Genomic DNA, 15,301 nt, shown 5'->3' with positions numbered 1-15,301 from the left:
TGGATTATTGGTCTATCCTGTTGCGCTGCGGCCCATTTAGAAATTTATTGTTGTTTCTTCTGTTGCATCGCCCATTTTCGCAAAAAATAAATACTTCTTCCGTCCAACAAAAAATGTCTCAACTTTGATCAAATTTGAATGCATCTATACGCTAAGTCATGTATAGATACATTCAAATGTTGACAAACTTGAGACATCTTTTGTTGGACGGAGAAAGTATACATAAAACAATTTTGGACACAGAGAAACGTTTCTTTTTTTTCTGCAAAAAGGGAGATTTCATTAACCAAAGAAGGGTTACATCAGCATCCACGATCGGATTGCACCAAAACCAACAAGGCGTGCGACGACTCGATCTTGCGTTGCGTAGCCCTCAAAGTCCTGGCTAACCCTATTATAAGATCTATAAACTTTACTGACCTTAATCTCCCTTGGCGATATCAGGAACCTGTTATTTTAGTATTTTTGTTGTGAGGTTTTGTGCATTATTGATGGTAGATGTCTTGGTGGTGGAGGTGCCGCACGGATTAAAACTTCATGCTTGTTTTGGTGTAAGTATGGTTTTTACATGTAGCTTTTGGGTCTCACAGCTTGTAATTTCAGTTTTTTTCTCATCGATTTGGTGATGACTCGATTGTTTCAAAATTTCGGATTCTCATCCATTAGGGTGCATGGATCATGCGATTTTGTAAAACTATCAAGATTTATGATTTAATCACCAGAGATTTGGAAAAAAATATCAAGATGTGAATGATGCAATTAAAAAGGTTGGCTTCGAAGATTGTTTTTGTATAACTTTTGTTTTATCCATAATCTTTGTCAAGCCTTTTCGACATTTGTAGTAATCAGTAAATAATGGTAGATCTTTATATAAAAAAACAACCGTGTCTGGAAATTTGTACTCCATATTTGGTTTTACCTGTAGTTACAGAGTATGTGCAATGCATGTACTAACCAATGCAAGCACAAATTTTGCTTGGAGGGCCTTTCCAAACAACTATAGTAAAAGTACTACTCCATCCGTTTCATAATTCTTGTCGAAATATAACATGTATCTAGACATTTTTTAGGAATAGATATAATCATTTTTGTCAAATTTGAGACAAGAATTATGAAACGAAGAGAGTAATTCACTTGGCTTCTGAAAAAATGAAAAAGGATGATTTCCGAATTAATCGTGTTATGATGAATACGCAGTAACATTATTGGAGAAACAAGATACGTCAAGTGGGGATAGTCGAATCCTACTCATCTCGCCTTTTTTTATGAGGACTGTCTATTTCTCAGTTGTCTAAGAAATAGTTATTTCTTAGTCGACCATCGTAGCCATCCAATGAAGATTTTCTTATCCATCGAACCTACATTAATATTGCATGGATCTCAATGATTGAATCAAAAGATTGTTATTGTCAACTAAGAAATAGTTAATTTCTCGGTCGGCGAAAAAATAGCAAAACCGTCGTTTTTTATAACCGTCGAGATGAATACGAGATTGAAAACGAAGAGAGACGTGTACACACGGACCAACCATGCATACACGTTTGTTGGTCAACCGAATACTGAGCATTACAAGTAGCTCAACTTGCTAACTTTATAATGGAGCGACAGTGATCGATGGATCGATAAGACGGTACCGTATGCACAACGAAACGCAAGCAGTAGGTGGGATCGCAGAGAAGCAGAGCAGCGTGTATACGAGACGAGCCGACGATGATTCCGGCGGCGCGGACGATGATGGTGTTGGTGCTGCTCTGCTCGGCGGTCGTACGAGGTGCAGCAGCAGCAGCAGGGCCGCCGAGCTGCCCGACCAGCTGCGGCGGCGTGAGCGTGCCGTACCCGTTCGGCATCGCCGACGGCTGCTACTGGCCGGGCTTCAACCTCACCTGCGACCGGACGCGCGGCCAGCCGCCGCGGCTCCTCGTGGGCGACGGCACCCTCCAGGTCACGGAGATCTCCCTGGCCAACTCCACGGTGCGCGTCCTGGACACCGCGGGCGCCGTGAACCTCACCTTCGACGGGGTCGCCGACGGCAACGGCACGTGGGGCGGCGGCCTGGGCGCGGGCGGCCCTTTCGTGGTGTCGGAGCGGCACAGCCAGCTCGTCGTCACGGGCTGCAACGTCCAGGCCACGCTGGTCGGGGGCTCCCGCGGCGGCGTGGGCGGGGGCGGGAACGTCATCAGCGGCTGCTCGTCCTTCTGCTCCATCAACGACATGTGGACGGGCGCCGTCACGAGCAGCTCCCCGGCGGAGTCCGGCTCAGGCGCGTGCTCCGGGATCGGGTGCTGCGAGACGCCCATCCCCATCGGCCGTCCGTCCTACCGCGTGCGGTTCAAGTGGCTGGACCCGGACCACGAGTACGACGACCAGCTGCCCATCGCGGTGCGTGTCGCCGAGCGCGGCTGGTTCGAGGGCGCCTCCGCCGCGCTTCTCAACGGCACGCCCGGGTACTCCGCCACGCGCCGGGCGCCGCCGGCGGTGCCCGTGGTGCTGGAGTGGGCGGTGGACTCGAAGCCCGTGGTGCTGCCGGGGGTGGCCACGTCTGGCTGCCCCGTGGACGCGGCGAGGGGGAGCGCGTGCCGCAGCGGCCACAGCTCCTGCCGCAACGTCACCGGCAACTACCGCAGCGGCTACGTCTGCCGGTGCCAGGACGGGTACCAAGGGAATCCTTATCTCGTCGGCGGCTGCCAAGACGTCGACGAGTGCGCGCTGCCGGGCATGTGTTTCGGCGACTGCACCAACACGGACGGAGCATACCTGTGCCGGTGCCCACGCGGCGCTCGCGGCAACCCCCGCATCAAGGATGGCTGTGTCAAATCGTCGCTAGGTGAGCACACACCACGTGCAGCGCTGGATCGGCATTGATTCAATGCAGGTTTTTACATAAGTGATTGCTCTGTCTTGCACAGTTCTTCCTGGAAGAAACATTTTTCTTTCATATTTTTCAGGTTTAAGTGTCGGCATAGGGGTTGGCAGTGGCGCTGGCATTTTACTGCTGGCACTCAGCGCCATGTTTCTGACCCGGAAGCTGAAGCATCGGAGGGCAAAATTGCTGAGGCAGAAATTCTTCAAGCAGAATCGTGGGCATTTGTTGCAACAATTGGTGAATCAAAATGCGGACATCGCTGAGAGGATGATCATCCCCTTGGCAGAACTCGAGAAGGCCACCAATCATTTTGATAAAGCTCGTGAGATCGGCGGAGGAGGGCATGGTACAGTCTACAAGGGGATCCTGTCGGACCTGCACGTCGTGGCGATCAAGAAGTCCAAGCTCGCGATTAAAAGGGAGATTGATGAGTTCATCAACGAGGTGGCCATCCTCTCGCAGATCAACCACCGAAATGTAGTGAAGCTCTTTGGGTGCTGCCTCGAGACGGAGGTGCCGCTTCTGGTGTATGAGTTTATTCCCAACGGAACCCTTTACCATCATCTTCACGTTGAAGAATACGCGACGTCACTGTCATGGGAGAACCGGCTGAGAATTGCTACCGAAACCGCGAGAGCCCTCGCGTACCTTCACTCGGCCGTGTTACTCCCTATAGTCCATAGGGATATCAAATCCCAAAACATTCTATTGGATGGTACTCTGATTGCAAAGGTATCAGATTTTGGGGCTTCGCGAGGCATTCCAGTCGATCAAACAGGGGTGGTTGCTACCGCTATCCAAGGGACACTAGGGTACCTAGACCCCATGTATTGCCGCACAGGGCGCCTCACTGACAAGAGTGACGTCTATAGCTTCGGCGTCCTCCTCATGGAGTTGCTTACTAGGAAGAAACCGTATTTGTACCGGACATCAGAGGAGGACAACCTCGTCACGCATTTCACCACCCTACTTGCGGAAGGCGAAATAGCTGGCATGCTAGATCCCCAAGTCACGGAGGAAGGAGGCAAAGAGGTTGAAGAGGTAGCTTTGTTGGCGGTGGCATGTGTGCGTTTGCAAGGAGAGCACCGGCCCACCATGAGGCAGGTGGAAATGACACTAGAGAGCCTACGAGCACCGCATGAGAACGTTGTGATGCCTGACATGGACGCACCAAGAGACGTAGTGGTTGATTGTACAATTAAGGAGGAGACGAGACAATATAGCTTAGAAGAAGAGTATTTGTTGTCATCGAGGTACCCCCGGTAGTAAGGAAGTCTTTAATCTTATGTGAGTTCATTTCAGTTAGAATTTTGGACTTGATGCTTCTAAGTCCTCTCAGAAATAATCATTCATCATTTGATAGCATAATTTCTAAAACACTCTTACTAAAGTTCTATTGGAAGAGAAAAATGGGTCTAGTTCACTTAACAGAACATGGTGACGAGCTTCCTTTTTCCCTTTTTGACAATTGTTTCTGGGCTCTTCCATTTAGCGCTAGGACAAAAAAAAAAGGAACACAGAGTGGCCATGCTCTTGAGCTAAATTGCCATCACATCACGTGCTACAAAATGTTATGCAAATGAAACTCTTGTTCTTTTTTCCTCTTTGAGTCACAGGAAGTTCGTAATGCATGAATAGAAAAGGCACAAGATTGAAATGTTATTCTGACTTCTTATGTCGTATATATAGTTCTTTGGATGCTTCGTAGAAAAATTGTGACAATCTGAGGAGAGAGATGATGCATGCAAGAAACAAAGAAAGTTGATATGAGGCCCGACCTTTTGCTATGAATCCTATGGAATTGAGACATATGAGATATTAATATGAATTACACTAGTCCGTTCCTTTGATCCAAAGGGCCTTATGGGAAAAAAATCTATGAATTTCGTTTGATCCAAAGAGATCCTAAATGAAATGACTATTTTCCCGATGAATCGGTACAAGCAACTTCATTCAGTTTAGAAGAAACGAAGTGTGAGAGGCAAAAGTAACACACAAAGTGTAGATTATTCATTGAGTAGTGATGTATGTTGGGACTCTTTTGCAACCTCGCAACATGTTTGTGTTGTTTCATTGAAAACTAGGCGGTTCTTTCCTTCCAAATGTGCCACATGTCATAAATTAGACGATAATCTCACCCTGTTCCTGCTCAGGTGACGCGGTCGCCGGTAAAACCTTCCACTGGTTTTCGGTTTGGGTTCACACGACAACATGCGAATAGGGGTAATCCAATCTTGGCATTTACTAGCTTTCACACTCTTTGAGAGAACGAGCATTCCACGCATGGGTGATGCACGACTCAGCCTCCATAAACACGTGTGACGGGTTGGGTTGTGGGGCCATCCTCTCAAGGCAATACTTTTGGCCGTGAAGACTCTTCGGTGGAGGACCAATCTTGCAAATAATTCACATTTAGGGATTATCCAGTCCTCCAAATCTTAATCAGACGAAAGCTATATATGCAATGTCTACGTGGTGGTTTCCTTTTTTGTCCGAAAAACTTTGTGAGGCAAAGTTGATATGAATATTTTCACTCGTTCGGAACAAAATTGGCGAAAAGGGTTTTCCTCTTGAAGCATCCATCGAAAGATTGCAAAAGAGACCCCAAAACCAAGAACTACAGTTAAAATGCAAAATTAGATTATTACAAAATATTATATTGACTTTGTCGGTTCACGTATCAAGCTTGCCCAGGGTAGGTCCGTACGAGATCAATCCCGCGCTTGAATCCCGCGCTTGAGATCTGACCACCAAGAATCCCAAAACGTCAAGAACAATCGTATATTATGTAGTGAAAAAAAAATGAAGTCAATACAAGCTCATGGATTGTGAATAAATGTAAAATGTTGTGCCGTTTAGTTTTACTCAAACAGTTTACTCATGCCCGATAGTTAGCATATGAAATGCTAAGAGTATCCGCACTTCTTAAAAAAAAACTACCTCTATAAACACCTCTAAGGCTTGGAGACTGCCTCCAAACAATACAGACATATGCCTCTAAGCAAAAAAGTTAGGAACTGCCTCGTCATCAAGAGGCAATCGCTAAGGAATAAAAGACTATGTCATGCTTGGCCGAGGACTAGTGTTTGGCTGTGAACTGCAAGGTGGGACCCATCTTAGAGGTGAGAAAGATGATAAACACTTCAACATCCCGTGACAAGTGTAGAAGCACTGCGTGGGTTAGAGACAAAATTGCCTCTAAAGACCGTGGAATGGATCATCCTGAAAGATCCCTTTAGTGCTTGTTTGGTGTTAGTGTATTTTTTAGTTACTAGTGTTTTGATATTTTAGAGGTTTGGGTGTTCATCCAAAACTCCCCAAAACCCAAAACACTAAGAGAAGTGTTTTAATTTGAAACAATAATGGAGTGTCTCGTGAGAAAAAATTAGAAATAATCTTTTCTAAATCTTTATACCAAACAATCATTTGAATTTTTTAATGTTTTTCAATTTGAAGTGGATATTACACTAAAACAACCCAAAACTCTAGTACCTTTTTCGAGAATCTACAAGCTTTGCAGCCGCGAGTCCAGCTAAATCACGACTCAGAATTTCTTCGCCAACAGCGTGGATTTCACTTTACATCACTGCGGTGCTTTGCTAGGGAGGCTGTGGACATGGAAACGAAGAACAGCACGCGGCCGGCACCTTCATCCGCGGCTTGACGTGCAGCACGTGCTTTCATAGTTTCATACACCAGCAGGACCACCAGCCGCGCGCTGACTTTATTCTCTCGGGGCGCGCCGTGACCGCGGCCGTATGATTCTCTCGGGGGCGCCCACGGTAAACGAAACCCGCAGGAAAAACCGCAGGCATTGCCACAGCAGAAGCAGCCTGCCGCTCCGACGCCGCATTCCTTCCCGAGTACTCTTCCTTCCTTCCCCTTCCGCTTCGCCCCACTCCGATTCCCAATTTCCCCAAACCCCCAAAATTCGAAACGCGCGCCTCCCCGTCCCCCCCTCGCCTTCCCCCCGCGCCGCCCATGCCGTCCTCCAAGCGGCCGTCGCGCGCCGCGATGGACGACGACGCCGCCGCCGCCGACGGCCTCCACCCATCCTCGCCCCGCTCCAAGAAGCGCTCGTCCCGCTCCAAGGCCCGCTCCGGCGACCGCCGCTCGCCGAACCCTAACCCTAGGCGCCGCGCCGACTACCACGGCTCGGAGCCCTCCCGCAAGAGCGAGCGCAAGCGCAAGCCGCGCTCCTTCCCGGACTCCGCGCCGCTCGCGCTGGCCGTCGCCGCGCCCGCCTCTTCCTCCGTCGGCGGCCACGGCGCCGCCCAGAAGCTGTGGACCGAGGCCGACGAGGTCGCGCTGCTCAACGGCGCCATCTCCTTCCGGGCGCGCAACGGCGGGCCCCCGCGGCTCCCCGACATGGGGGCGCTTTTCGAGTCCATCAGGAACTCGCTCTCGCCGCACCTTGACCAGGCCAAGATGTATTACAAGCTCAAGCGGCTTAAGAGCAAGTTCTTTAACTCGGCCCCGGCGGGCACCAGCAACCCGCACGAGCTCCTGGTGCGCGGTCTCTCCGCTGACCTTTGGGACACCGAGCTCGCACCTCCAGTAGAGGATGACGTGGTTGCTGAGGAGGAGGAGGACCCTGAGGAGGGATACACTGGTGCGGATGTGGTGGGGGCTGCGAGCTTGCCTCTGGTGAGCGGGCTGCTTGGTGAATACTGGAGGAGGAACGGGAGCGCCCTGTCAGGGGTGTCGCTGGAGAAGGGTCTGGCGCTGCTTGGGGCAGAAGAAGGCAGGGTAGCTGAGGCCAAGTGGAGGCGTCAGCTTGATGCAGAGATGCGCACACAGGTCCGCCGGCATGATTTGGCGAAGGAGGTATTCGGCTTGCTCATCGACGCCGTCAAAGGCCTAGGGCCTTAACTGGGGGTACAAATCCCACCATCCTATGTGCTCTGTAAAAATGAGTGATTTCCTTCTGCAGTTTAACTTGCCTTGAACTCATTTGCTTATATTTTCTGCTTATCATCGGTTTAATATTGGATTAAGCTACAATATTTTGTTGAAACTAAGTCAGGAAACTGCCATGTTGTGATAAATACTTAGCTATTTGCCATGGGGATTTAATTTTGAAAACAAGCATGCTTGTATGGTTATGTATAATTGTATTGGTAGTTTGGTTTGGTTTCTTTTCCATCCTTCCCCATACTTAATGGTTAAATAGCCCATTTTCTATTCTAAGATCATCGCATTAGGAAGTTTTGGCATATTCTAGACGAGCTAGTAGATTTGTAAATATTGAAGCCAGTATTTTCTAACACGATATTTGCCCATGGCATTGTGAGCTGTTTCCTTTTAGAGTGTAACTTGCCTTGGACTAACTAGGTTACCTTTTTCGTTCATCATCATTTTAGTATTAACTAAACTACGATATTATGTTGATAAATTCAGAAATTAGCATGCTGTGTTTCACTGTTGAGGTTCAGTTGTCCAGAGTGATAGCTTGCATGCCTGCTTTACTCTGCTAGCAAGTAGAATTGCATTGTCAATCTGGTTTCTTCCTGTTCTATCTCTAGCATCAGTGTTTAACTATTCCACTTTCGAAACACTAAGTTTGCACATCCTGATGCGCTAGGGTAGGTTTCCTGTAATGATGCTGGTCTGTTGAAAGGTGAGTGGTTTCCTTCTGGTGTTCAGCTTACCTTTGGATTAATTAGGTTATGTTACCTGCTCACTGTCAGTTTAGCATTGTTAAGGTACAACACAGTTATGTGCTAGTCTAGTTCAGTCTACTTGCAGTGCAGAACTGTGCTGTCAGTTTGTTTTCTCTCCCTTCCAATCTCTAGCTTCCCATCCTAACTAGCCAATGGTAAATTAGTGCATTTTCATTTCTGTGAGTGCTAAATTAGCAATTTTGCTTAGTCTTGATGTGCTAGGCTTAGGCATTTGGATTAAGTGCCAGTTTGTGTAAATCTTCTTAGAAATATGCATATTGTGTTAAAAGTATTGAGGTTTAGGTTTTCAAAACTATGGCATGCTTTTCATGATCAGTCTACTTGCAAAGGAGAACTGTGTTTGCAGTTTGGTTTACACTAATGGTAAATTGGACCATTTTCTTTTCAGAAAGAACCATACTAAAGGTAAATGGAGTGCATTTTACTGTTATTGATTGGCTAGGTTAATGCTTGGATTTCAAGTTTTAACTATTGCTATTGAAGGCACTGCTCTGCAGCAGTATATTGATTCTCAACTTATTGCTAGCCTTTGGCAACATGGACGATAATATGTAATACAAATAAAGAAATTACTCGAAGCAAAGTTAAAAGAGAGTTAATATGAATGTATCACTTGCTCCACATGTTGCTCATGATATCGTGAGCTCATGTTATCCTTCACGTTGGTAAAATTTACCCTTTAGGCAACTTAGGATGTCTTAAAATGTTGTCCAAGGACAACATTAGATTAAGATACGTGGCATTGCTAAATGCAAGAAAGCTGTATCTTTACATTTATAACTAGATATTTAACAAAGTGGTCTCCACGTATCAACTAGTTGATATTGGTGATATTGTTTGATTTAGTTTTCGTAGCCAGAAATCAATTTAGTGATGTTGAACAGTCGATGGTCTTTTATGCACTTTGTGCATCCATACTCTATGGTTTAGGTTAAGGCTTTGAACTTTTTGCAAGAGTAGTGCTGCAGCGATGGACACCTGAAGAGAAAATTGACTTTTGGACTTGGATTTAATGGCTCGATGGATAATATGGATTGTAAAGTATTCAAGTATGAATGTATAATGTGTTGCATATGCATTGCTTCTATACATCTGTGTGCCAGCTCAAGAAAATTAGCGCAAGTCATTTGAATAGAAAAGATTGCCCAACTGCATCGTGTTCTTTCAGTGCCAAACTGCAAGATGATAAGTTATTCTATAGGCATGGGGAGGATCTGCCTGGCCCGAGCATACTTGAAACCTTAATGGACCTGCGACCTTACGTTTTTTTGTACCTTGACATTCGTCTTGCTGGGTCACTTTGATCTCACCCAAATAGGCAGTCATAGCTTACCTTGTCGAACTTGAATGCATGACATGTAGTCACGTAAGTCTTGTAAGATGGTCATCCAGATTAAAGAGTTTACCACGTGAACAGTTGCACCGTGTGATCTACTTCACGGCCATCTTTCATCCCTATTGTGTCTCATCTGCAGCTGTGCCATCTATCTCTTTAGCTGTCTCCACATGGGGCATACTTGAAACCTTCATGAACCTGAGACCCCACTTGTTTTGTACCTTCGAGGATTTGACATCGCTGGGTCACTTTGGTCTCACCCAAACAGGTAGTCCTAGCTTAGCTAGTCGAACTTGAATGCATGACACGAACGATGGTTATCCATGTTTACCACGTCAGCAGTTGCATTCCGGGATCTACTATGTGGCCATCTTCCATCCCTATCGTTCCTCATCTGCAGCTGTGTCATCTAAATCTCCTTAGTTGTCAGCACATAGAATCCATCTTGTGGGATGTTACCTTGTGGTTTCTGTCATATGGGCCACCATCGCACTTCAAGGTTTGCCATGCGTGGAGTTGTGCGCTCCTGAGAGCAGCTACAATCCTTTGATTTTCCTCATGTTTAGCATGCCGCCTGTCATGTGGACTCTTGCGGTGATCAACCTTTCTTGGTTTTACATGGGATTTGTATAATAATATCAACTGGATCAATTACGTTAGTTCCCATTTATTTTTCATAAAGTGACTTTCAATTTTATGCTTTCTTCCATTCTTAGTGTGCATATTTTTTTTCGTCATCGATATTTTACATCAAGGAAACTCTTCATATCAACGAAATATTGTATGTCTTGCAACCAAATTGAACTATGCAGAAACAAAATCAACATCTTTAGTTTATAAAAATATATGGTAGTATGCAGTAAATACCATCTCTTCGGTAAACGACTCTTGTACATTGAAAATCTACACGCGAAATGCTTGTTGTTTGTATCCTTTTTTAAAGCACCCCTTCAAATTCTAACACAAGGCCCTCTTTTTTTGAAAGAAAACTGTAAGGGAGACCCCTACACTGTAAATAGGAACCTAAATTCGCATCCGTGAGGATTTGAATCCAGGTTGTGGGATTGTACATCCACTCCCCCAACCAAGTGGGCTAGGCACACTTCCTTTACACAAGGCCCTCTAAAGCCAAATGACAACTCATAAACCAATGACCATAGCAACCACAATTCGTTAATGGGGATTGTGGCCTCACATGGTTTCATGCCCTCATGGAAACTAAATGAACTTATGTGAATTGAAAAGACCAATATGCACTAGCCAACAACAGCCACACTAAATCGTTTTGGTGTTGGATGTATCCTGGATTATCCTCACGTCTCGTGTCATCGTGCTTAATCAAGTCCCATACCATCATATTAGTGTGGCCTGCACTCTAGTTCTTACTTCATAACACCATCAAATCTGCTTGTACTGCCTCCCATCACACGAATTATCCATGCTTGATGTGGGTAATACCTAGGCAACACTAGACAGCCACCATGCTAGTCTTGAGTTGGCCACCCGAAGTTGAGGCCTACCTGTTTGGGGCCGCCTATAGTGGGCCTGTGGGCCATAAGTCAATTTCTATTTTTTGGTCATTCTTCACACCAAGTTGAATTTCACACAAACCTCCTAGTCTGACAAACTTGTGACATGTGTATCTAGACAAAGTTGCGACACTTAATATGGGACGGAGGGAGTATAAGATATGTGGCATTCTAACTCAAATAACCATTTCGAGGAGATGTTTGGGAGGTCTTAGGAGATCTTTTGAGAATTCAGCTTGTTGAAGAAATTAGTGAAGAGGTACTTCTTAGTAACTCTTGAGCCTTGTTTTGGGAAGATTTGGCTTTAAATTGGGCAAAACTAAAGCTTCCAGAAACGAGGTGCAACTTCTTTATCTACTAGTTAAAGCTTAAGTCGTCTATGTTTTTTCTTAAGGGAAAGCTTTAAGTCGTCTATGTTTATGATATGTTGATATGAATGCTGTAAGAACTCATGTTTGGTCACTCCATAAGTCGCAACTCTATGATTTGCCACCCTTATAGCGCAGTTCATGAATTGCCAGTTTGCCACTATAGAGGTGTTTATATCTAGGACTGCCAGTTTTGTTGTATGTGTACTCTCCCTTCTTCCTGTTGTTTAAATCCAGAAAAAGTAACTGGATTGACGATGCACCTATTCCAAAATGATCGAGCCAGTTCACTTCTGTTTTTTGGATACAATTGGAAAGGAAACAGAAGAATATGCCCTATAGACACAATTTTATCGGCAAATCATAAATTACATGCACATTCCATGTACTCCATAGAATACGTCCCACGGACACAATCTGGCGCCGCATACTTCGGTGCTGTGTGAGTGTGTGTTTGTTGCAAACGTAGTCCCCCATGGGCAATAGAACCGTGTTCATGTTTCAATCCATGAATTGTATAAAGCTTTTTAAGTGCAAATTGTAGTACTCCCTCCGGCTGGAATTACTTGTCGAAATATTACATGTATCTAGACGCTTTTAAACATAGATACATCCATATTTGGGCAGATTTGAGACAAGTAATATGGGTCGGAGGGAGTATCACTTAAATGAATGCATCAAACAAGACATCAAGAAGCTAACCGTTATCAAATTACATCCATTACTATACTTGACATTTTTTAACCAAAAAGTCATTTTCCGGTACTTCAACTTTACAACTCAATTTTCTTGGCACTAGTTTTTTCCAGTCCATCTTGTGATTTCTGTCCAGTTCTTTGTTTGTTCTCTATTACTCCCTCCGTTCCTAAATGCTTGACATTTTTTTAGTCTGCACTTAACCAATACACCTGTAGAAAAGAGTGCATTATTCCTCTTGATTAGGTTACTTATTACTCTTGGATGGCGTGTTTTACTCTCGTGATGGTGATAAATAACTTTGGAAATGACCAATAGAGGGGTATACAAAAGAAAATTAAGTTCAAACTTATCTGGAAATAGCAGAATGACATGTATGTAGGAACACAATTGACCTTCTACCTTGAATTGCTGTGTTGTTGTTTTAGTGATGCTGCCTTGTTAGATGAGCTACTACTGAATGCAGGTTATGATAAAAAATTTCCTCTACCTGTGTTTTGCTTGGATATATGAGCCAACTAAAATTTTGTTTGCGGTGCATGTTACTTTGCTTTAGACATAATATAGTTCAAGTAGTGACATAATACGGTTAGAACAAATGGTTGGTAAAAAAGGGTTAATGCTGTCTGGCAGTGACTACTATGTGGACATGTTATGATCAGTTGATCACTAGGTTTGGCCTTTGTGTTCACAGTTGTGGTTAATGAATAAAATTTTGCTATGAATAATTTCATTGTCGTCTTTGTGGTGTTATTTCCCAAATCCCAATTTGCATATCTGCAGTGTTGGAACTATTCCCTTAGAATATGTGCAATCCTTTTCTTGATAAACAGCCCCAAGTTAATTCAGCTTTAGCATTCTGGAAAGGTTTCAAATCTTAGCTTTTATAAATGGATCCATGTTAGCTCACTTTACGTAACAGTACCTCATGTCAATGCTTAAATCCATGTGCCCATACCATGCGTATATTGTTTCTATTTGCTGTAATGCCGTCTACCACTGTTTGCTTAGTTTGCCATTCTACTAAAACGATTGGTCGAATGTTTGTGAACTTCATTCTGTGCTGTTGCGGTAATGTAAATATGCCAATACATTATCTTGCACCATATTTACCATTAGAAAAAATAACCGATGCTGGGGTCATACAACTTCATGATTTCATACCAAATCAAGATGCTGTATAACTTCCTCACTGTCAATATTCGGAGTTCTACAGGTTATGTAGAGTTCAGTGTATTTTTTTTATCCAACTTGTGTACATGTTGCTAAAATGCTGATAGCTCTACATCTCAGTAACGATTCATCTGATTCCCCTCATTTCAAGTTTATCCTCATCTTAGTAGTGATAATGCACTCAATTATGCCTTAACGTGTGAACAAGATCTTTGCAAACGTGTAGTGGCGAACCTGCTTACTGTACTTTGAATGTTTCTACAGTTTCCATCCGAAAGTGAATTGCTGCTAAATCTAATTTCTTTTTGCAGGTGCGTTTGGTGGAGTAAATAGCTGGATACGTAGGTACAATGTCTATTTTGTAGGCTGATCAACTGTTGCGTACTTGGTTGCCGACCACGAGGCCCTAACACGGTGTCTGCTGTCTCAATTCATGCCTAGTTAAGTGAAACTAGTTACCATTTTGCAGGACATGACAGTTATTTTGCTAATCTGCTCGCCTGATGTTCTTGATATGCTAAGGAAGCTTGGTACACGAGCTGTCATATTAATGTTACATACGCTGTAAATCATTTGCTAACTATTGTTGCGATGATGCTAGATGTGTTTGGAGTGCAAGGATGTGGCATATTGGTATCGCTGTTTGATTACCAACCGTCTGGACTCATGATATAGCACTGGTTAATGATACTCCCTCCGTTTCATAATTCTTGTCGAAATATTACATGTATCCAGACACTTTTTAGGAATAGATACATCCATATTTGGGCAATTTTGAGACAAGAATTATGGAACGGAAGGAATACTTGATTGCATTTTTCTGTCATGGATGCAGCAAACTTTTTAGGCAGAAACAGGTCTTTCTCCATCGTGTTGCACTTGTTGGGCACCGGTCGCCCCCTTAGTATCTGTCGAATTCATAAGTTGCTGTGCGTCCAGTCGCATTGCAAGTACCTCGAACTTTACCTATAGGAAAGTAGCAAACCATGTATACATTTGAAAGCTGAAATTGGGGCTTCAAAAAAGAAAGCTGAAATTGGTGTCAATGCCCTATCTGGGAAGCAACTTATAATACAGTAGAATTTTCACACGATTGTTCTTAATCAAAAGCTTGTTCATAGTTTTGAAATGCTACCTTTGCCATTTCTATTATATCTATTGCTGAATCCTTGGAACGCGATCCAGAGAAGTCAGATTGTAGTGACATCCTGTCCAGTCCAGATACCGGCTACCACTGTCGCATTGTATTATTCTGTCCCCGACGGCCGGTCGTCGCCTAGTCAGCGACCATGTCCCTTTGAAAATCCCATGGCGGATAACTGGATGTGCACCGAAGGAGACAACAACTGGTCCACGGCCACTAGCTCAACAGAGATCAGAGTCTCGTGGTTACACATTATAACTTGCTGCTGCAACCGGATGCTGAAGTATTATCACACTGACAGCATCGATCATACACTTGGATCCGAAATGTTAATCATGGTGAACGCAGAAAACATGCTTTGTCTGCCATCAGTGTGTGTATATATGTCCACTGCAAGACTAGCTTGGAATATAGCACTACATGCAAGTGTGTGTGTGTTGGCGCGCGGTCACTTCCACACACTGACCACGTAAGTGTGTCTGCAACGAATTTTCTGGTGCAGATACGC

General features: G+C 44.5%; 2 protein-coding genes across 2 annotated transcripts; both read left to right on the top strand.

Annotated features, from left to right (window-relative positions):
• Positions 1 to 1,575: 1,575 nt before the first annotated feature.
• Positions 1,576 to 4,273, top strand: LOC100829759 (wall-associated receptor kinase 2). Its single transcript, XM_003560892.4, has 2 exons — positions 1,576 to 2,824; positions 2,946 to 4,273. Exons 1-2 carry the CDS (start codon positions 1,711 to 1,713, stop codon positions 4,127 to 4,129), a joined length of 2,298 nt encoding a protein of 765 aa, XP_003560940.1. The 5' UTR covers positions 1,576 to 1,710; the 3' UTR covers positions 4,130 to 4,273.
• Positions 4,274 to 6,623: 2,350 nt separating this feature from the next.
• LOC100827453 (STOREKEEPER protein) lies at positions 6,624 to 14,314 on the top strand. Its single transcript, XM_003564064.4, has 2 exons — positions 6,624 to 7,741; positions 13,961 to 14,314. Exon 1 carries the CDS (start codon positions 6,845 to 6,847, stop codon positions 7,733 to 7,735), a length of 891 nt encoding a protein of 296 aa, XP_003564112.1. The 5' UTR covers positions 6,624 to 6,844; the 3' UTR covers positions 7,736 to 7,741; positions 13,961 to 14,314.
• The last annotated feature ends 987 nt before the right edge of the window (positions 14,315 to 15,301 follow it).

This window comes from Brachypodium distachyon, chromosome 1 (genome assembly GCF_000005505.3).
Source record: "Brachypodium distachyon strain Bd21 chromosome 1, Brachypodium_distachyon_v3.0, whole genome shotgun sequence".
NCBI lineage: Eukaryota > Viridiplantae > Streptophyta > Magnoliopsida > Poales > Poaceae > Brachypodium > Brachypodium distachyon.
Note: the sequence above shows the minus strand (reverse complement) of the source record. Positions and strands in the feature narration are given on the sequence as shown.

Bases quoted from the DNA above. Each gene is read 5' to 3' on its own strand.
- LOC100829759 (XM_003560892.4), top strand. From the start codon at position 1,711: ATGATTCCGGCGGCGCGGACGATGATGGTGTTGGTGCTGCTCTGCTCG. The intron at 2,825-2,945 runs GTGAGCACACAC...CATATTTTTCAG, and splicing joins CTGTGTCAAATCGTCGCTAG to GTTTAAGTGTCGGCATAGGG.
- LOC100827453 (XM_003564064.4), top strand. From the start codon at position 6,845: ATGCCGTCCTCCAAGCGGCCGTCGCGCGCCGCGATGGACGACGACGCC.